We start from the raw sequence: 22,289 nt of genomic DNA, 5'->3' as shown, positions 1-22,289 counted from the left end.
TCTATCACTAGCTCCTTGGTCTTTAGTACATTCAGGTCCAAGTAATTGGCCTCACACCATTTCACAAAGGACTCAGTTATATACCTACAATGAGCATCGTCTCCCCCACAGAACACAGTTTACTATAGCAGAGTCATCAGAGACTTTCTGTTCGTTGTGTGTGAAGTTATTTGTGTAAATGGTAAACAGAAAAGGTGACTGCTTCCGTGTTTGTACATATCCGATCTGATACTGCCTGGTTCAGTCTTACAAACTGTGGTCAATTGGTCAGGTATTTCACAATCCATTTGATTGTATGTGGATTTATGTGAATGTCCTTTAGCTTTTGGGCCAGTAGGTGGGGTTGTACGGTATTGAAAGCACTGGAGAAGTGGACCAACATTGTTCTCACCACACAGCCGGGCTTCTCCAGGTGCTCATATACTCTGTGGGGGAGACGAAGACGAGTATCTTCAACACCAGTTTTTGGGTGGTGGGCAAATCACAAAGGATCCAGATAGGCTGCCACCTCAACTCTTAATAAGGGTATTAAAAACCGCTCAGAGGTTTTCATGACTTGTGATGTCAAAGCCACTGGTCTAAAGTATTTCAGTGCATTCTCTTCTGCTTTCTTTGAGATGGGCACTAGGCAGGATGTTTCCCATTTAGTATGAATATCTGATACTATTAAGGACAGGTTGGAAATTTACTGCAGTATGAAAGCCTGTGAATTAGCACAAACCTTGAGTACTCTAGCTTTAACCCCACCAGGCCCTGCTGACTTACGGGGATTGATCCTTTTCAACTGCTTCACCACTTGTTCCTCCCAGATGCTCATGGGCTCAGTGCTTCCCAGATCAGAATCCAGCAACCCCCCCCCCCCCCCCCCCCCCCCTATTTGCTGTTGCTCTGCTGAACAATCATACATACAAATTTGGTAAAAATCAATAAAAACAGGTTCAACTCTGTGGCTCTGTCCCTTCCCTCATCACTCTGTAGTTGTCTCCTGGTGCCGCAGCCTGTTGTCTTCATCATACCATCCCAGACATCCTCAATGTTATTCGCTTGCAGCATGCATTCTAGCTTCAGTTTGTATTCGTCTTTGCCTTTCCTGATCAGACCTTTAATTTCCTTCTGTACTACTTTCAACTCATCCCTATTTCCAGTTTTGTCTCTGTGGAACGCATTCGACACCTTGTAGAATCCATGCCCCGACGAATTGAGTCTGCTCTGAGGGCAAAAGGGGTGCAACTCAATATTGGGAAGGTGTTATTAATGTTTTGTACATTCAGTCTGATGTAATTGCAATGCTGTTCAGTCAGTTATACAATATCCAGTTTTTAAAAAACACTTTTTAAGCAACCAATGACAATTGATTTTTTAAGAAATTCCTTTTTTCCACCAATTTACAAGTTTCATAACTTGGGGGATTATTACAGTTCATATAACCACTCTGTTCTGGTTTTAAAGATGCGCCTGTTTTAGTGTCTTTAAGGGTTACTTATGGTTGTGCCCCTGGTACACATCAACATGGCCATCTCTGACAACCACTTTCAAATCCATTTCTATCCTCTTTCAAAAGAGTTCAACAATGAACATGGCGAAACGTCTGGATGCCCGTCAAGCTGTTGTAAAAAGTAAAATGATACTTTGTAATAGATTATGACCTTGAGGGACATTGCTACATGTCCTCCTGGGCTGCTCTTAAAGTTTGCCACGGCGCTCTTGGATGGTTATTTCTCCACTGACTTCTCCTAGAAGGTATTTCTAAATACTCTGTAAGCTTGCGAGTATAGTACTTCAGGTAGTACTGCTGTTATAGAAGTGTTGTATGTCTATGTGGTTTCAGATGGTTGAGGTGTGGAAGGTGGCAACGTCGTGACCACTCTTGGGCATGAGAAGCAGAAGAAGATAGACGTCAAGGTCCCTTTAGTGTCATTTCCTAGAGCAACGGTCATCAGTGGGGAGACACGGACAGGACTACAGGAGGTAGACAGGAGGTATGTTACCGAATGCAGCTGAATATATTCTGTTAGAAACATTTCGTGAACAGTTGCACTGCATTTACATGTCCCAGAAATGTCAACGACTGTATTGAACTGTTACTAATGAACGATTGCATCTAGACAAAGGCATGCTGTCTTTTGTTTTCTCTTTCTGCCTCATATTTTTTTATATTGGAGAAATCGGCAGCAACTGAAGGAGTAGTCTTACCAGTTACATTTTGGTCACAGTTTATCTGCGCTTGAGTGACATTTTGTCCTCCAGATTCAATAGGATTTCCAGAGTCTAATTCTAATGATGTCACCCACTTATGCAGGTGCATCAGTCATGATAACGCTCAGAAAACATGTGTTCCTCTGCTATACACTACGAGGTAGGTCTACTTTCTACCTCATTGACGATGACTGTTTGTGCCTGCTCATAATGGGAATGTATCATGCCTCAAGTTGAGAGGTAAACGTTTACAAAAATGATCATGATGTCCTTAGCCTTGAATGGGTGTACAATCTGCTAGATAAGACCTTGTATTATCTTCTGTTTCCAAGATAAATGTACATTGGATCTTTATATTCTCAATATCATCACGAAATTGCTGATACATTTGAGCCCCCAAATTAAATGTTTTCTGGACGTTGTTTTATTATTCTAGCATATACATCAGCATTCAGCTATCAAACAATACTCGTTAAATGTACGTCACTCTCTCGTTCCTTTTCACCCTCTCTCTTTCTGTCCAGTGGTGTGGTGTGTGTTGGTAGTGGCCGAGGAGTGGACCGTGACCATTCCTAATCAGATATCTGGCCTGAAGGGGTCTTGTATCCTCATCCCCTGTTCCTTCACACACCCCAGCACTTACATCCCCACTAATGTCACCTGGTACCAGTACTCCAAGCTGCCTGGTAAATACCCAGTCGTCTTCAGCCGCACCAAACCAGGGGATATCATAGAGCACTACAGTGGTAGAACTGAACTGGTGGGAAGGGCCTCTGATGGAGACTGCAGCCTGATGATCAATGGAATGATATTAGAGCATAACGGAGAGGACATTTACCCCTGGGTGGATGAGGTCAGCAAGTCTGTCTTTGCCTTCTTTCAGTGGAGGGTGACACTGGAGGTTACAGGTAATGAATTATGCAAAACCTGACCAAGGGTCCTTGAAAATGGATTGAGATGTTCTTTACTAACCAAACATTATAAAAACAAGAATCCAAAAGAAAATGTGTCTTAATGTAGTTGTTTTGGTTACATGTTAGCAGACTACTGCGAGGAATGACCGATAACACAATGAGTGAACCCATTGTCAGTGTCTTAGACTTAGTGTCCCTTGTTACTCCCAGATACAGCACCAAGGCCACAGCTGTCGGTCAGTGAAGAGCAGAGGGAAGGGGGCAACATCACTGTTTCCTGTGCTGTCCTCCACACCTGCCCCTCCTCCCCTCCCTCCCTCTCTTTCGGGGACCAGAGGGGGGTGGTCCAGGGGTACCACACCGAGGAGATACAGGGTCGATGGCGCGTCCTCTCCACCATCTCGTTTGTGGCACGAGCAGAGGATCATGAGAAAGTGGTGGCGTGTAACGTGACACATCCAGGAGGCCAGACAGCTGCAGGGGAGGTGGTGCTCGACGTGAGCTGTGAGTCTCAGCTAGAGTCGCTCTACACTCCTCTTACTGTTGGTTTCTATTCACTGTGTATCTTATCATTCAAATTGTAGCATTACATCAACTAACAGAGGTCTTTGCGTGAGGTTCTAGATCTGCACAGCAGATGTTGCGATATCGCAGTAGGAGCTTTGCTTTTTAGGCTGGGAACATTCTGTGATACAACTTGGGACATAGGAACATCAGATTCGAAAATTAGGAGCAATTCCCTCAACAATAACGAATGATGAACTCCATTTTAAGGCCCACTGTGATATTTCCAGCATCTCTCCTTTGCCCCTCTTCTCTCTCAGATGCCCCCAGGTCTGTGAGTGTCTCAGGGGGAAGCACTGTGGTCCAGGTTGGCACTAACCTGTCCCTGTCCTGCGTCAGCGATGCCAACCCCCCTGCCAGCTCCTACCTGTGGCACTTGCTGAGAGATGGCCTGGTCATGCCACTGAACCACAGCACAGAGACCGCTGCGGTTACAGACTTGCACCCAGATGAGAATGCGTTCCACTGCACAGCTATCAACCCTCTGGGGAGGTCCAAGCCCTCCTCTAGTTTTGTGGTCACTGCAGAATGTGAGTTTTATTGAATGGATACGTGGATTTAGTGTCTTGAAATCAAATCTATTCCAATGGAAAAATGTATTAAAAAGAGAAAATGTATTTGTCCCGAGTTATTCCACCACTACAAATGTCAGACCATGGAGGACTACTACAGACAAAATATGGACTGTGAGATTATTTAGTATAATGTGAATTAGGCCTAAATGTGAACTTTTATTGATAGCTAATGGAACTAACAGTAAAACATATTTTAATTCTCCAGACAAGCCATCTATATTAGCAAACTCCAGCTGCTCCTACCATGCTGGCCAAGTCATCTGCAGGTGTCAGGCCCGGGCTCGACCAAGGGCCAAAGTGCTGTGGATGGTGGATGGGGGACCCCTGTTCCCTGGCTCTGACCCAACCACCTCCCCCCAGAACCACACGGTGATGGATATCTGGGCTGCAGAGGGCACCTATGAAAATGTGTCTGTCACCTGTCTGGTCAACAACACACATGGCCATGATAAGCTTCTCCTGAGTGTATTTGTGAAAGGTGTTATGAAAATGTCCTCAGTGGTATATGAGGGCCTCCTTTTGTAATGGTCTTTATAATTTGAATATGTAGTATGAATTATGTTCAATTAAAGAAATGTGAGATTGTACACAGTTGTGACATTTATGCTTTCCACAATGCTTTTTCTATTCAACATAAATTAACTTGCTGGTATTATTTTTCGAAGATTATGTCACAGTGAGAGCTATTGGATACCATTTGAACATACCTGTATTCTCCTAAATGTTTTGTCTTCACCAGCACCACCCACCAATGTGTCCATCAGCCAGCTCCCAGCCCGGCCTCTGGAGGGAGAAAAGGTCACTCTGTCCTGTCTGGGTCACGGTCACCTCCCAATCAGTTCCTACAGGTGGTACCGTGTGTCCGGGGAGCAGTCAGTCCTGCTTAGAGAGGATTCTGGGAGTTTGAGTCTCTCTGTGACCAGAGACGTGGGGCAGTTCCGCTGTTCTGCTCTGAACGAGATGGGAGAGTGCAGTTCAGACACCACGGCTGTGAACGTTGAGTGTATGTATCATTATGCCATAGACGTTTCTGTAACCATCTTATAAACCACGTTATATATGGACGTTTGCCACAGTCGTTTTGTCATTTTATCTCTTTCCATTTATCTTCCTCTCTGTTAGACGCACCAGCTATACTTCCCCTCTCCTTCTGTTCTGTGAATGATGGGGAGGCGAGGTGTGAGTGTGTGGTGGACTCTCACCCTGTGGCGCAGATCATTTGGACACCATGGAGCATTCAGGACAATCAGACTCACAACATCACTGACCTGCTCAACTGGAGGATCCTGAGGTCCATTCTCATTGGGCCCAAGGTTGATGACATGGGTGACGTCCTCTGCAATTCAACCAATGAGCATGGGAGTGCCTTCCTCAAACTCCCATTCATTGGTAAGTTTGGCCTTATCTGAGTGAAGGACATAGGGTAATTGGCAAAATGCTAAACAAACCAACATCTAAAGGACAGTATTTGTAGTGAAATGTCTTATCTTTATCCAGCAGAAGCTATACCATATTCACCACAATGTAGTGAAGAGAGTCAGATAAATTGAAAGAGTGAAATTAAGCTGGAGTGTTATCATGTTGTTTCGCTACTATAGCGTCTGGCTTGCCCTAATGTACCTTTGGAGCTTGAATAATTCCAGACGATATTTAATGTGAATGTAGAACATTGGAAAGCTCCAAGTAGTAAGACTGATGATCCCTTTGTGGATTTTTCAATAGCAGGTGAAACGTCCGCCCAGCGGTCCCTGTTCTACGGAGGAGTTGGGGGCGCCCTGTTGCTGGTGCTCTCCTTCGCCTCCTTTTTATTTTGGAGATTCTACTCCACCAAGAGGTGAGCACGACCATAAAACACGGATCTTATAAACACATCCGGCTTCATAACCAATATTGCACACCTCACAGAGTTTACCAAACATCAGGAACACCTTCGTAATATCCCCTTTTGCCCTCAGAGCAGCCTCAATTTGTCAGGGCATGGACGCTACGAGGTGTCGGAAGCATTCCACATGTTGACTCCAACGCTCACAGTTGTGTCAGAATATGAGATGGTAGGGTTTATTAGGGATGCAGGCGAGATAGTGATTGGCAGAACGGGGGATCAAACCTTTGCCTCCAGGGGATATGTGGTACAAGGACAGCAGCACTACCTGTCCTTTCAAACAGCTTATACACTACATTTACCTTGACAGTTTAGTCATTTCGCAGATGTACTTATCTAGAGCAATTTACAGTAGTGAGCGCATACATTTTCATACTGTTCCCCCGTGGGAATCGAACCCACAACCCTGGTGTTGCAAAACTATGCTCTACCAACTGAGCCACCCATGACACTATAAGGACCACATCATAATTTTCACAATTTCACACTATTATTCCAATCGGATGGTGTGGAAAAATGTTTATTAAAACATAGCGAAATCAGGGTTTGGACTGCACTACCCATTAAACAATAATGTCAGCGATGTCATCTAATGACTGTGGTCTTATCTTCACAGAAGAGATTGCCGTGTTGCACTGGAGGAGGTTGAGCTGAAGGGGGCACTGCAGGTGATACACAATGATCCTACTGACTGCCCAGGTAATACACTCACTCTGATGGTGTCAGACGAGGACTTCCACAGTAATGTGTATGACACCGGGTACAGGGTCCAAGTTTAAAACGGCCGTCTCCTCCTTTGTATAATGCTGGGAGGATAACATTTGGAGACGGGAGATATTAAAAAACACACTAGCACACAGACCAGTAGATATGGAAAGATGTTTATTAGAACAAGAGGTCAGTGAGAACTGGACTCGGGAACATCTTTGAATGCTCATCGTAGAATCATTTCCTGTGTTTGTTTAGGCAGCCCAGAGGCCCGTGTTCACTGGATTTGAGGTCCATGAGGCCTGGAGCTAAATAACTGGGAGACAGACACACAGTCAGTTCTGTTTCACTTCTGTGTTGGTACAGTTCACTGGTGTATTTATTTACCATACCATTCTTTCTCCTTGAATTCTGGGCATGAATGTTAATATTTAATTAAGCTCCTTAATGACTGATCAAACCATTTTGTCTGACTGTAAGGTATCTAATATACATGCATTGCAATTCTGTGTAAATAACCATATTGTAATTACTTGGCAACAGATCATTTGAATAAATGAAAAGTGACCATCAGTGCGTCATGGTGATACTGCGTATGTATGTTGACATTGTGTGTTTGTGAGCAGGTGCATATGAATGTGTGTCAATGCGTGCGTGAGAGAGCGAGATGGAGAGAGGGAGTTCATTTAAGCCATGCGTGTGGTCATGTGTGGGCTCTCTAAGCGTGTATCTGCCCTCATGGCCATACCCAGCCCACAGATGACAGTGCGCTCCTCCAACTGAAAGAAAGTGTGAGCTTCAGCATGTTGCATTGCCCACCCCCCAGTACTGCAAGCCTCTGCACATCCACAGTTCCAGAACACCAGATACAACAACAAAAGCGGACCACGGCACACCTGCGGCGGCCTCACCCCCCCCCCCCCACCCCCCCACCCACCCACCCATCCACTACTATCCCATACTATCAACCCAATCCCCCCTCCATTAGTCCCCATGGTCGCTCAATGGGAAAGAGCCACGTGCCTCTGCGCCCACCAGCTCAAGAGCATTTGTTCTCGCTGATGGTTGCTGTAAAGGATTTGCCTCCATAGACAGAAAAGCGGAGCGGATAACTTTTTGGAATTCGGCCTAGGGGGTCCTCTTCGACCTTTTGCTCACTCCGGGCTTCCACTCTCTCTCTTTCTCTCTCAGTCTTTCCCTGCGGAAAGGTTGACACTTAAGAGGGGTTATTTTTCCTGAAGAACTCAGGTAAGATGCATCCTGGTACTTTAGCCCCGGTGCTGTTATGCTGTGTTGCCAGATTGGACCGTTTGGACTGATTGGACTAATAAGCAAGTGTATACAGTAAATCTGTGTGGAGTAAAGCCATGTGGGGCACAGGTGGGCAAAGAGGGACACTTCTGTCCACTGAGAAAAATAGCAGAGCTACTGAATGAAATCATATTTTTCTAAGACTTGGTCTGACGTGCAATTAAAGGGTTAAGGGCTAATTACATTGAAATCATTCAGTACTAATCAGAATATGATAATGCTTTAGTCTCTAAAGTGAAATGAGTAAATAACTGTCATTTGTCATTTCATTTTATTACAAAGCATGCTTTTTTTTTTTTAAATGCAGTCGTAACCCATTCAGCATTCTACAGGTATTGACTTCAACGCTTGACCTCAAGTAACGTTCAATGCCAGCATGTTGAATGTCATTTGATTGTGGTTGGGCTCCCGAGTGGCACAGCGCTTTAAGGCACTGCATCTCAGTGCTAGAGGAGACACAGACACCCTGACACCCTGGTTCAAATCCACGCTGCATCACAACCGTCTGTGTACAATTGGCCTAGCATTGTACGGGTTTGGCCGGTGTAAGCCGTCATTGTAAATAAGAATTTGTTCTTAACTGACTAAATAAAGGTTAAATGGCCAAGATGGATGCAGAAGTTGTGAGGCATCCATTAATCTCTGCAGTACCTTGGTGATTGTTCTGTGTTACAAATAGTATTCACTTTGCATTGAACCACTGAACTGAATGTTTATTTCCTAGTGCCTCGGGTGCAAGATCAATGAGTGAGACCGTTAGCTCTTCGTTTCCTCAACCCTAAAGGAACCTCTATGGACGTTTTATCTTCTGTTCCAGAGGTGTTATGACTGTTGGCTGGATGGTCATGAATCACTGTCTCAGGAAATACCATCCAGCTTTAATATCCATCATTTGTTGTGGGTTAGTTCTACATGAGCATTTTTTTGGAGCCGGGAAATACTTACACCACTGCCCCTCCTCCACTCTCACTTTGAAATGTAACACTTCCATATTTCAGTATAACCACGCTTGTGGAGTGTTGGAGTATTTTTGTATGTGTTTGAGGTTACTGAGTTGACATTTCTACATTGCATGTGGGTAGTAGATAGCATAAGTGGATTGCACAGTGTTGACAGTGATACAGAAATCGAACATTTCAGCTCAAAATAGGGTCCATACTGTCTCTGTGCAGCTACAGAGACACTTTGCCGTCCTGTGCTATTGAATATGACACATGTTCACATGTGTCTCTGTAAATAAGGAAGTGATACTGTGTTGCTTCATCTGGTTTGTGCTGAGTGTGTCACGTCTCTGCACTGTTGCTGAGTGAAGCATTGCCTGGTTCTATGCACCATTGATGCACCTGTCTAGGCTACGTCTCTGTGTTGTGTTCAGTGTGTGGGCACAGTGTGTGCCATTGTGGCCTTCAGGCCTGGGGTCAGGTCTATTTCAATTCAGTCAATCCAGGATGTGAAAGAAAAATAAAATAATGATAACGATAAGCAGCTATTTGTAATTCTGGACATGCAATTCACTTCCTGAATTCACTGAAGTAAAATGGAATTGACCCCAACCCTGGCTGCCTGCAACTTTGTGTAGTAGGACCTTAAAGGCATCCGTAAACCGTCCAATGGCTGACTCTATTGCCTGTGCCCCATGGTTGACTCTATTGCCTGTGCCCCATGGTTGACTATGTTGCCTGTGCCCCATGGTTGACTGTGCTGTCTGTGCCCCATAGTTGACTGTTTTGCCTGTGCCCCATGGTTGACTGTGTTGTCTGCGCCCCATGGTTGACTGTGTTGTCTGTACCCCATAGTTGACCGTGTTGCGTGTGCCCCATAGTTGACTGTGTTGTCTGTGCCCCATAGTTGACGGTGTTGCCTGTGCCCCACGGTTGACTGTGTTGTCTGTGCCTCACGGTTGACCGTGTTGCCTGTGCCCCATAGTTGACTGTGTTGCCTGTGCCCTATGGTTGACTGTGTTGTCCGCGCCCCATGGTTGACTGTGTTGCCTGTAGCTGATTTTTCCCTGTATTGACTGTGCCATTGACCCTGTCCCTCTGCCTTTCTGTGCGCTGCAGTGCGTAGAGCCTCGCCACCGTCGCAGTGTCACTCAGGATGCACAGCTTTATGGGAGGGGGCCTGTTTTGCGCCATAGTGGGGAACATCCTGCTGGTGGTCTCAACTGCGACAGACTACTGGATGCAGTACCGCTTGTCGGGGAGCTTCGCCCACCAGGGCCTGTGGAGGTACTGCATGTCGGGCAAGTGCTACATGCAGACGGACAGCATCGGTGAGTGGGGCGCACTGGGGACCCATAGCACCACTGGGACTGCCTGTACGGCATCCATATTAGGAAGTCCCTCAGTTGTCAGACGAAACTCCCTTAGTTGAAGGACTTCCTAATATGAATGTTGTATGCCTGTTTTACCTATGTTCCAGACTACCAAGGTTGACTGTAATGAAGGGGATGACTGACTGACTGAAATAGCAACATGTGCCATCAGACTCAGACTCAATAGAATCAATACGTGTTTTAGACTCAATATGTTTTTACAGTTAACTATGGAGGCAAATCATGCACCCGTTGGCCCTAATTGGCTGGCACTAGTGTAGGTGAAAAATAACATTTGGAGCATTAGACTGAATGAATGGATCAAGACATGGTTTTCACTGGTGTGTGGGCTTGCGACTTTCTCTAATCTTTGAAATTGTATCTGCCCTCTCTTTTTCTTGTTTTATTTCTCTCCCTCTCTTTGTCCTTAGCCTACTGGAATGCCACCCGTGCCTTCATGATCCTGTCAGCCATGTCGTGCTTCGCGGGCATCATCGCAGGCATTCTCTCCTTTGCCCATTTCTCCGCCTTCGAGAGGTTCAACCGCTCCTTCGCTGCAGGGATCATGTTCTTCGTCTCCAGTGAGTTCCACTGGACATTGCGAAGCTAACAGAGCTAGACACAATACACAAATACGCACAGCCACAATACACAAATGTAAATGATTTCAGGAAAAATCATCATGTCTATGTTTACTGACTCGACCGCTATTTTGCCTACAGTTCTGTCTTACTGTAAATTGGGAGTCAGAATTTGAACTTATCCTATCTTACTATCCGCCAGCTCTCTTTGTTCTGCTTGCAATGGCCATCTACACTGGAGTGACGGTGAACTTCCTGGGGAAGCGCTTCGGTGACTGGCGCTTCTCTTGGTCCTACATACTGGGCTGGGTGGCACTGCTCATGACCTTCTTTGCAGGTAAAAATGATAAAGACACAAATATGGATGGAGGGCCCACTTGCCAGAAATTATGTTTGAGCATAGGCAGCACCATTACAAGCTTACACAATTTAAAAGGTGTCAACTGGGTGGGACTTCCTGTAGGTTAAGGAATGATCATAGAATTCCATCCAGGTCAGTGGGAGGGATCAGCCAAAGAATTATACTCCTGAACAAACATTCCAACACTGCAGGTGGCAGTAAATCACCAACTTGGCTGTACGGATGTTTTGACAAAAAACACAATCCTGCACAGTAGGTGGCGGTATGCACCTTTTCCGTTTGTTTAAAGATTGTCGATAAATGTATAGAAGAAGATAATATTCAAGTACAAAAATGGAGGAGCTGCCAATGCTGTCACAGAAGCATCAATGGCAAATATAGGAGTGTGCCCTCTTTTGTTCTCTATGGATGAGCAGAAATAGAATCAGATGGTATATGTTCTTCTCATCTCCTAAGTCATTATTTAAAATCCCCAAATGCTAGTCGAATCGAGTCAAACCAAACACTGCTGAATATCATCAATTGTTGCAGTTTTATTGATGAAACATGCAGATAATGCTGGTATTAATTGATAACAGATCATATACTATTCTTTATATATAGTTGAAGTCGGAAGTTTACATACACTTAGGTTGGAGTCATTAAAACTCGTTTTTCAACCACTCTACAAATTTCTTCTTAACAAACTATAGTTTTGTCAAGTTGGTTAGGACATCTGCTTTGTGCATGACACAAGTCATTTTCCCAACAATTGTTTACAGACATATTATTTCACTTATAATTCACTGTATCACAATTCCAGTGGGTCAGAAGTTTACAAACACTAAGTTGACTGTGCCTTTAAACAGCTTGGAAACTCCCAGAAAATTATGTCATGGCTTTAGAAGCTAATTAGGGCTAATTAACATCATTAAAGAGTCAATTGTAGGTGTACCTGTGGATGTATTTCAAGGCCTACCTTCAAACTCAGTGCCTCTTTGCTTTTTCATGGGAAAATCAAAAGAAATCATCCAAGACTTCTGGGCCAATTGCTGGGCCATAATGACCATCGTTATGTTTGGAGGAAAAAGGGGGAGACTTGCAAGCCGAAGAACACCATCCCAACCGTGAAGCAGCATCATGTTGTGGGGGTGCTTTGCTGCAGGAGGGACTTGTGCACCTCATAAAATAGATGGCATCCATAAGGATGGAAAATTATGTGAATATATTGAAGCAACATCTCAAGACATCAGTCAGGAAGTTAAAGCTTGGTTGCAAATGACCCCAAGCATACTTCCAAAGTTGTGGCAAAATGGCTTAAGGACAACAAAGTCAAGGTATTGGAGTGGCCATCACAAAGCCCTGACCTCAATCCCATAGAAAATGTGTGGGCAGACTGAAAAAGCGTGTTCGAGCAAGGAGGCCTACAAACCTGACTCAGTTACACTAGCTCTGTCAGGAGGAATGGGTCAAAATTCAACTTATTGTGGGAAGCTTGTGGAAGGCTACCTGAAATGTTTGACCCAAGTTAAACAATTTAAAGGCAATGCTACCAAATACTAATTGAGTGTATGTAAACTTCTGACCCACTGGGAATGTGATGAAATAAATAAAAGCTTAAGTAAATCATTCTCTGCTATTATTCTGACATTTCACATTCTTAAAATAAAGTGGTGATCCTAACTGACCTAAGACAGGGAATCTTTACTAGGATTAAATGTCAGGAATTGTGAAAAACTGAGTTTAAATGTATTTGGCTAAGGTGTATGTAAACTTCCGACTGGTGCTGGACAGTTGTTGATTTACATGTTTTTATTTTGCAGGAATATTTTACATGTGTGCCTACAGAATGCATGAATGCAGGAGAGTGGTGGGCCCACGCTAAAAGAGAGAGGAAAGCCAGTGAAAAGATTGCAAATCCGGGACATTTTGGCCACACAATTCCAACACGATGAAAGAATCAAGCTTACACCAATAGACATATCACTGAAATATAGAAACAGTACTAGGTAATTGAGAACCAAAGATTAATACAAATGTTTGGTCATGCCTGAGCAGTTTACGTGTCATTTTAATAAAGCTATAACTCTAACAGTAAAACATTTATACTCTTTCTTGCATTCGGCCTTGGAACTCTTGAACACAGAAAGAAAACATGTAGCATTATGTTTCAATTCAAATGGGTCACACAGAACATACCTCTAACCAGACAAATTAATAATTTAAAGGATAACACCCAAGCTTTCACATAGTGTGCAACTCAAAAGGGTAACAGAAGCTACTGTGATGAAACAAATGAATCATGTATGGAGTGCTCACTTTTGTAAATGGAATGTAAACATTTAAACATTTAAATATGAATGACTTTGGCAAAAAAAAAAAGGTACAGTTCACAGAAATGTTTAAAACAGAAACTACATATTATCTTGAAATATACTTAAATGAAATATCTTAAATATAGAGCTGGGTCGTTCCACGAATAGAGTGCCTTTGGTCATTTCGATAAAACACTCAATTTAACGTCAGGATCACATACATCTATGGTCTAACTAAGCTAAGCCTTTTTCATTTTTCATTTACACATTCTAATAGCAGTGTGTTTTCATTAAAGTAAGGTTTTTGTTTTCTCTGAAAATCCCCGTTTTGGCTTCTCCAACGTCATGTTTGTTCACCTTCTACGAAGACATATATCTACTTAATTACAAGTCCGAGTTATTTTGTTACTCTAGGAAAGTAATATCAGACGATTCTGACTTATTTCATGATTCCTTTACATTTGTCCCTCGGGTTTATGTTAACCCATTTTTCTTTTGATTCAATCATTTAAAAATGAATAGTTTTACCATATTTAAACATGTTACAACATGAACTGAACTCTCGTTTAAATATGGTAAAACTATTCATTTTTAAATGATTGAATCAAAAGAAAAATGTACCATCTAGTAATATAGCCATATCATTGTGTAAAAGCAGGTGAGCTGGTTCTTTCTATTTTAGGCCATTTTCTGGTGTTTTGTGCTGGGAAACTGAGCGCGTCAAGCATTACCCATCAACCCTGTGTTACCCATAGATAGATAGGCTAGAAATGTTTTTAACAAGTTACTAGAAATGCTTCCATTCCCCGTCACAAAGGAAGTTATGGCTGATTTAAGATGTTGTTAACCCTATTGCAGTCAATCCTGTCACTTTAATTTGAATTTGCATAGTTATTCTTCTTAATTGAACATCTTGAGATGGGAAAACATGTTTTTTTATGAAGTTGAACGTTTGATCTCTATGACAGAATTAAAACATTTGGTGAAATGAATAGTTATTGTTGACAAAATTACCCAAAGGGCACTTGGAGTAAGGTGACTACATTTTCTACTCTTGGCCAATATCGGCTATTGTGCTTTCCCTTTGGATCGCAGCCTGACCATGTCGCAGTCCCAGCATCTTGCAGATGGACATCTTGATAGTGATGCGGAAGGTGGAGGAGGAGAAGTAGAAGATGATAGGGTCCAGGCAGGTGTTGAAGGCGCTGAGCAGCAGGGTGTAGTACCTCCACGGGGGGCTGTGCCCTGTTAAGAAACCCAGCACATGGGAGAAGTTGTAGGGAAAGACACACACAAGGAAGACGGCCAGAGTACCCAGCGCCATCCCGATGGCCTTCTGCTTCTGGCCCGGGCTGATCCTGGGGAGCATGTACAGGATCCAGATACAGCGGAGGTAGCAGAAGATGCAAACCATGAGAGGAACCAAGCAGAGCATGACAAAGAACTCCAGACGCACCGGGAGGAGGATGGTCAGCTGTTGTTTGGTAAAGTTCTCATAGCAGACGGAGGTGTTGCTTTGGGAGAGGTCCTGGTGGTGCTGGATGATGAACACGATGCTGCAGTGGGCAGTGGTGAGAAGCCAGATGATTGTGCTGGAAACCACAGAATAGAAAGGTTTGCTGAGTTGGCGGTAGGTGATGGGGAAGGCAACCGCCAGGTACCGGACCACACTGACAGCCATCAACAGGAGAGAACTGGTGTAGATAGTGGAGAAGAAGGTGTAGGAAGTGATGGAGCAGAGGAACTCGGGCAGGTACCACTGCATGCCGGAGGCCGCCTCGTACATCTTGAGAGGCAGGAAAAGAAGAAAGAGGAGGTCGGACACGATCAGGTTGAGCAGGAGGATGTCTGTGGGAGTGGGCTTTTTGTGGATCTTGATGCTGAAGGCGTAGAGTGCCAGGATGTTGGCAGGCAGGCCAATCAGGAAAGTGATGATGTAGACGGACAGAATCACCTCACTTTTCACCCACACCATGGCCTTGAGATAAGATAAACAAATCCAAAAAGAACACATTCAGGGTGCCCAATAATCATGTTTTCAAATTATACAAATTTGGTTGTTTTCAATGTATTTTTGTTACACTATCTCAGCCAACTTCTTATTACCAATGAAGGAATCCCAATCTGCTAATAGCTACATCCTCCCCACAGTACACTTGCAGCTCAACAGTGAAAACCTTAAAGGGAGAAGGAAAACACATTCTTAATTCCAAATGGTCATAACCTACCTGGCTGTAGATGTGTATTTCTTTTTAATCGGGAATTGGAGAGCTCAGCCAAGGCTAGTAATGTAAGATCTGTTACGTGCCAGCATATATAGTAGTCAAGCAGACCTGTCTGAGTGTACAGCAGACGCATTGAACAGTGGTCTGCAAACATGAGGAGGTGAGACTACATGGTAACGGTTAACTAAAATGCAAAACATCGCTGTGTTTACATTTGATATTATATATGTGTAGGAGGGAGTGACATACCAACGTCTAATTTCAATATCTTTTTTTGTAAATAGTGTACAAACAGACATTGCCTTCCCAAGAGAACAGTCATGTCAATGATAACAGGGTACTGTAATCCTACGATTTATTTTCCCATGTGCCCAAGGTTGATATAACATCATATGTGTATTAGCATTTTGCTAAGACTTGATGAGAACTGTAGCAACAAAACTCTAATTGTTACTGTATGAGTTCATGTGGTTGTGGCTCAGGTTTGGAATAATCTATTAGCATTTTGATGCCACTTCATCAATAACTACTATATAATAACAAGTTACAAATATTAATGGGCTGAAAAGCAGTACTCTTACAAAGAGAACAGTTATGTAAAGATTGGCAGCTTCACAATGAACCTTTCAGGTTTTCATTTTACCCGTATTTTACCAGGTATGTTGACTGAGAACACATTCTCATTTACAGCAACAACCTGGGGAAAGTTACAGGGGAGAGGAGGGGGATGAATGAGCCAATTGAAACCTGGGGATAATTTGGTGGTCAAGATAGTATGTGGGCCAGATTGGGAATTTAGCCAGGACACCGGGTTAGCACCCCTACTCTTATGGGATCTTTAGTGACCACAGAGAGCCATGACACCCGTTTAACATCCCATCCGAAAGACAGCTCGCAACACAGGACAATATCCCCAATCACTGCCCTGGGGCATTGTGATGTTTTTTTTAGACAAGAGGAAAGAGTGCTTTCTACTAGCCCTCCAACACCACTTCCAGTAGCATCTGGTCTCCCATCCAGGGACCAACTAGGACCAACCCTGCTTAGCTTCAGAGTCAAGTGAGTTTAGTTAAGTATAGTTTTCAGCTATACTTTTCGTGGCTGTTTATTTACCACTACAGACAGATGCTGGCACTAAGACCGCACTCAGCTGTATAAGGAAATAAGCCAACAGGAAACCACTAACCCAGAGGCGGCGCTCCTAGTTGCCAGAGACTTATGCAGGAACACTTAAATCAGTTCTACCAAATTTCTATCAACATGTTAAATGTGCAACCAGAGGGAAAAAAATCTAGATCACCTGCACTCCACACACAGAGATGCGTACAAAGCTCTCCCTCGCCGTCCATTTGGTCAATCCGACCACAACTCTATCCTGATTCCTGCTTACAAGCTAAAATTAAAGCAGGAAGCACCCGTGACTCGGTCTATAAAAAAGTGGTCATATGAAGCAGATGCTAAACTACAGGACTGTTTTGCTATCACAGACTGGAACATGTTCCTGGATTCTTCCGATGGCATTGAGGAGTACACCACATCAGTCACTGGCTTCATCAATAAGTGCATTGAGGACGTCGTCCCCACAGTGACTGTACATACATACCCAAACCAGAAGCCATGGATTATAGGCAACATTCGCACTGAGCTAAAGACTAGAGCTGCCGCTTTCAAGGTGCTAGACCCTAACCCGGAAGCTTACAAGAAATCCTGCTATGCCCTGTGACGAACCATCAAACAGGCAAAGCGTCAATACAGAACTAAGATTGAAGCATACTACACCGGCTCTGACTCTTGTCTTATGTGACAGGGCTTGCAAACTATTACAGACTACAAAGGGACGCACAGCCGCGAGCTGCCCAGTGATGCGAGCCTAGCAGACAAGCTAAATCACTTCTATGCTCGCTTCGAGGCAAGTAACGGGAATGCATGAGAGCATCAGCTGTTCCGGACGACTGTGTGATTACACTCTCCGTAGCCGACGTGAGTAAGACCTTTAAACAGGTCAACATTCACACGGCTGCGGGGGCCAGATGGATTACCAGGACTTGTGCTCCGGGTATATGATGACCAACTGGCAGGTGTCTTTACTGAAATTGTCAATGTCCCTGATTGAGTCTGTAATACTAACATGTTTCAACCAGACCACCATAGTCTCTGTGCCCAAGAGCACAAAGGCAACCTGTCTAAATGACTACAGACGAGTAGCACTCACATCCGTAGCCATGAAGTGCTTTGAAAGGTTGTTAATGGCTCACATCAACAACATTATCCTAGAAACCCTAGACCCACTCCAATTTGCATACCACCCAAACAGATCCACAGATAATGCAATCTCTATTGCACTCCACACTGCCCTTTCCCACGTGGACAAAAGGAACACCTATGTGAGAATGCTATTCATTGACTGTAAGTCAGCGTTCAACACCTTAGTACCCTCAAAGCTCACCACTAAGCTAAGGATCCTGGGACTTAACACCTCCCTCTGCAACTGGATCCTGGACTACCTGACGCGCCGCCCCCAGGTGGTGAGGGTAGGTAGAAACACATCTGCCACGCTGATCCTCAACACTGGAGCTTCCCATGGGTGCATGCTCAGTCCCTTCCTGTACTCCCTGTTCACCCACGACTGCATGACCAGGCACGACTCCAACACCATCATTAAGTTTGCAGACAATACAACAGTGTGTTGATGTTCCTGATCACTGACAACAACGAGACAGCCTATAGGGAGGAGGTCAGAGACCTTGCCGGGTGGTGACAGAATAGCAACCTATCCCTCAACGTATCCAAGACTAAGGAGATGATTGTGGACTACAGGAAAAGGAGGACCGAGCATGTCCCCATTCTCTTCGACGGGGCTTTAGTGGAGCAGGTTGAGAGCTTCAAATTCCTTGTTGTCCACATCAACAACAAACTAGAATGGTCCAAACACACCAAGACTGTCTTGAAGAGGGCCAAACAAAGCCTATTCCCCCTCAGGAAACTGAAACGTTTTGGCATGGGTCAGATCCTCAAAAGGTTATACAGCTGCAACATTGAGAGCATCCTGACTGGATGCATTATTGCCTGGTACGGCAATTGCTTGGCCTCTGACCACAAGGCACTACAGAGAGTAGTGTGTACGGCCCAGTACATTACTGGGGCTAAGCTGCCTGCCATCCATACCTCAATCAGCCTGACTAACCGGTGTCTGTATGTAGCCTCTCTACTTTTATAGCCTCTCTACTGTATATAGCCTGTCTTTTTACTGTTTTATTTCTTTACTATCCTATTGTTCACCTAATACCTTTTTTGCACTATTGGTTAGAGCCTGTAAGTAAGCATTTCACTGTAAGGTCTACACCTGTTGTATTCAGCGCACGTGACAAATAAACTTTGATTTGATTTGAAGTGAGCAGTGGGATGCAGGGTGGTATGCTGCTGGCAGGTATGCTGCTGGCAGGTCTCTCTCTAGTCTACATCATTGTCTGTGAACTGGTGACTGTTTGCCCCGTGATATGGCATCCATATTAGGAAGTCTTCAATTGTCAGAAAAATCTCTGTCAGTGGTCAGACAAAACTCCCTCAGTTGTGGGTGGGTTACTTTGTCCCTATATGTCTCTAGTGTTGTTTTGAGCTGTCATGAAGATGCCAGAGGAGCTGTTCATTCACTTCCCAGTCAGGATCCTCTTCATGGTGGTCTGGAACATGGAGGAGGAGAAGTAGAACGTCATAGGAGCCAGGACGGTGTTGACCGTGGTCAGGTGCAGAGCGTAGAGCCGCCCCTCCACATTGTCTTGGATGATGAACCCCTGTACATGGGTGACATTATAGGGCAGGAAGCAGACAACAAAAACCAGTAGGGTCCCGATAGCCATTCCAATGGCTCTCTTCCTTTTCTCTGCACAAAGGTTAGGGGTCCTATTGAGGATGAGGATGAAGTTCAGGTAGCAGAACACACAGGCCAGCAGTGTCACGATATATAGAACCACACACAGGTCCAAGCGCATGGGAGCACCACCTTCAGCTGCTCCTGGGTGAAGTTGTCATAGCAGATATAGAGATCAGATGAGGTCTGGTTCAGCATGATGTAGATGAAGCAGAGGTGGACCGAGCTGAAGACCCACACCACCAGGCTGCTCACCACTCCGTACAAGAGCTTGCGGCGGAGCCTGCACGGGACAGGGAAGGCCACACACAGGTAGCGGTCAACACTGACCACCGTCAGCAGGAGGGAGCTGGTGTAGATGAAGGAGAAGACGACAAAAGAGGTCATGTTGCAGAGAGGGCTGGGGAGAGTCCAGACCATGCCAGAGGCTGCCTCGTGCATCTTGAGGGGCAGGAACAGCAGGAAGATAAGGTCGGACACGATCAGGTTGAGCAGGAGGATGTCTGTGGGAGTGGGCTTTTTGTGGATCTTGACGCTGAAGGCGTAGAGTGCCAGGATGTTGGCAGGTAGGCCAATCAGGAAGGTGATGTAGACGGACAGAATCACCTCACTCCTCACCACAATGACTCTCAACTGAGGACAAGCAGAGAACGACAGCAACTATTATCTATATTTGATCATGTAGCACTCAGTGTAAGATGAAAAATGGTCAACTTTAAATTAAGATCAACCATTATCTCAAATTATGATGTAATGGATGCAGCTTGCTGAGGAAAAGATGAAATAAAAATGAAACCATCCATGAAATCATCTCCGATTCCATTTTTTATATTTCAAACCCAAGCTCCGCCATGTGGAAATAAAAGCATCATGATAGAATGTAGATTTTTTAAAATTGTTGTTTGAGATGAATTGTCAGCTCCCATCAGTAGGCTATTTAACTACATACATTGGCAGTGTGCTGTCAGGAACAAATCTTAAATAAAAAATCATGAACTTTGAAGTATTACTCACGCTATCAACGGTTCATCAAACAGAGGATATGGTGGAAAGTCCAAGGCTGTCCGCCACACAGGCTTCACGGAAAGGTGTTAGTGCAGAGCGATTGTCATCGATTTTGGATTAATGTCACTTCTCTCCTCAGCTCTGTTTGGGAGGACTGTCCACCTCTTTCTAACTGCATGCTCCTAATTTTACTTGAAAAAATATTTTCTCTCTAGCTCATTTTAGCAGAACAAGTAAGCAGTCAATAAATGGGTGATTTGTATATAATGAGATAAGAAACGGTGTAATAAACCAAGTGTAACAGCCATCACTGGGACTAAATCATTGAAGTTTTGCATAACTGTCAACATAAGGTGTGCCTTCGACTAAGGGGTTAATTAAGGTGCTACACTTAGAAAAAAGGGTTCCTAAAGGGTTCTTCAGCTGTCCCCATAGGAAAACCCTATTTGGTTCCAGTTAGAACCCTTTTGGATTCCAGGTAGAATCCTTTTGGGTTCTATATACATGGAACCAAAAGGGTTCTTGAAAGGGTTCTCCTATGGGGACAGCCAAAGAACCATTTTAGGTTCTAGATAGCACCTTTTTTTCTAAGAATGCACTGTTCTACCCAATCAATGCTTCTTTGTTTTGGTGCTTTGGGGTGGACCCTGATTGAATAATCAATATACACTGAGTATACAAAACATTATGATCACCTGCTCTTTCCATGACTTTCTGACCAGGTGAATCCAGGTGAAAGCTATAATCCGTTATTGATGTCACTTTTTAAATCCACTTAAATCAGTATAGATGAAGGGGAAGACAATTGAGACATGAGAGAGTGAATGGGCAAGACAAACGATGTAACTGCCTTTGAACGGGGTATGGTAATAGGTGCCAGACCAAGGGCTGTTATGGTGCCCATATTACCTCACACCTGCGGTCACGAGTCATGAAGGCAGTCAAATTCCACGTGACCGTTTATTCACAGTAAATAGACTTCTCCAAGCTCTAATGCTGCTGATGGTCATTAGTAGCCTACCAAACTTGCTAACTGCCTGGTACTCAGCACTCTATTGTCCTTCTAATCACTTTTACATCAATGCAACCGAAAATCTAATCAAACACTTCATGAGAGTCCATGAGCTTGTTGCCCAACATTTATATAGGTTATGCAATTGTGTAATTGATGGCCTCTATTATTTAAAAAAGGAGGGTCCAATCAGCTTTCAATAGGCTAGCCTACTGTATTTATTTCTCAAATATCCTAATATTAAGCACATTGTTTCTCTTCACAACAGGAGTATAGCCTACCTGGCTGGCATGAAAATGAGCCACGAAAGCGTCCTCCATTCGCTATTTAAGTGCATAGATGTCATGTTTTTTTTCCCTGTTTCCAGACAGGTGTATGATAATGGTCCATTCTAATAAAAAGAAAAATCTAAATTCCACTCCTATTATGTAGTATATGTAAAGACATGATTCAATCAAGAATAGTCTGATGGGTGACAA

At 44.0% G+C, this 22,289-nt stretch overlaps 2 protein-coding genes and 1 pseudogene across 3 annotated transcripts; 1 reads left to right on the top strand and 2 right to left on the bottom strand.

Moving 5' to 3' along the window:
- Positions 1-7,822: 7,822 nt before the first annotated feature.
- Positions 7,823-13,485, top strand: lim2.5 (lens intrinsic membrane protein 2.5). 2 transcript variants are annotated; one of them, XM_021595082.3, is made up of 5 exons: positions 7,823-8,087; positions 10,211-10,422; positions 10,896-11,045; positions 11,248-11,382; positions 13,209-13,485. In XM_021595082.3, exons 2-5 carry the CDS (start codon positions 10,248-10,250, stop codon positions 13,268-13,270), a joined length of 522 nt encoding a protein of 173 aa, XP_021450757.1. In that variant the 5' UTR covers positions 7,823-8,087; positions 10,211-10,247; the 3' UTR covers positions 13,271-13,485. The 2 variants fall into 2 exon arrangements, with proteins under 2 accessions (XP_021450757.1, XP_090085381.1); XM_090229255.1 differs by lacking the exon at positions 7,823-8,087 and adding an exon at positions 8,937-9,079 and having other exon boundaries at positions 10,218-10,422; positions 13,209-13,479.
- A 511-nt stretch (positions 13,486-13,996) lies between these two features.
- LOC110505200 (free fatty acid receptor 2-like) lies at positions 13,997-15,714 on the bottom strand. The gene has a single exon (XM_021584265.3). The coding sequence runs from the start codon at positions 15,712-15,714 to the stop codon at positions 14,749-14,751; it is 966 nt and encodes a 321-aa protein (XP_021439940.2). The 3' UTR covers positions 13,997-14,748.
- A 3,750-nt stretch (positions 15,715-19,464) lies between these two features.
- On the bottom strand, positions 19,465-21,731 carry LOC110504003 (free fatty acid receptor 2-like; annotated as a pseudogene).
- Positions 21,732-22,289: the final 558 nt, after the last annotated feature.

Source organism: Oncorhynchus mykiss, chromosome 3 (assembly GCF_057628025.1).
Source record: "Oncorhynchus mykiss isolate SJ-2025 chromosome 3, ASM5762802v1, whole genome shotgun sequence".
Taxonomy (NCBI): Eukaryota; Metazoa; Chordata; class Actinopteri; order Salmoniformes; family Salmonidae; genus Oncorhynchus; species Oncorhynchus mykiss.
The sequence above is the reverse complement of the archived record's forward strand: the minus strand, read 5'-3'. Positions and strand labels throughout refer to the sequence as shown.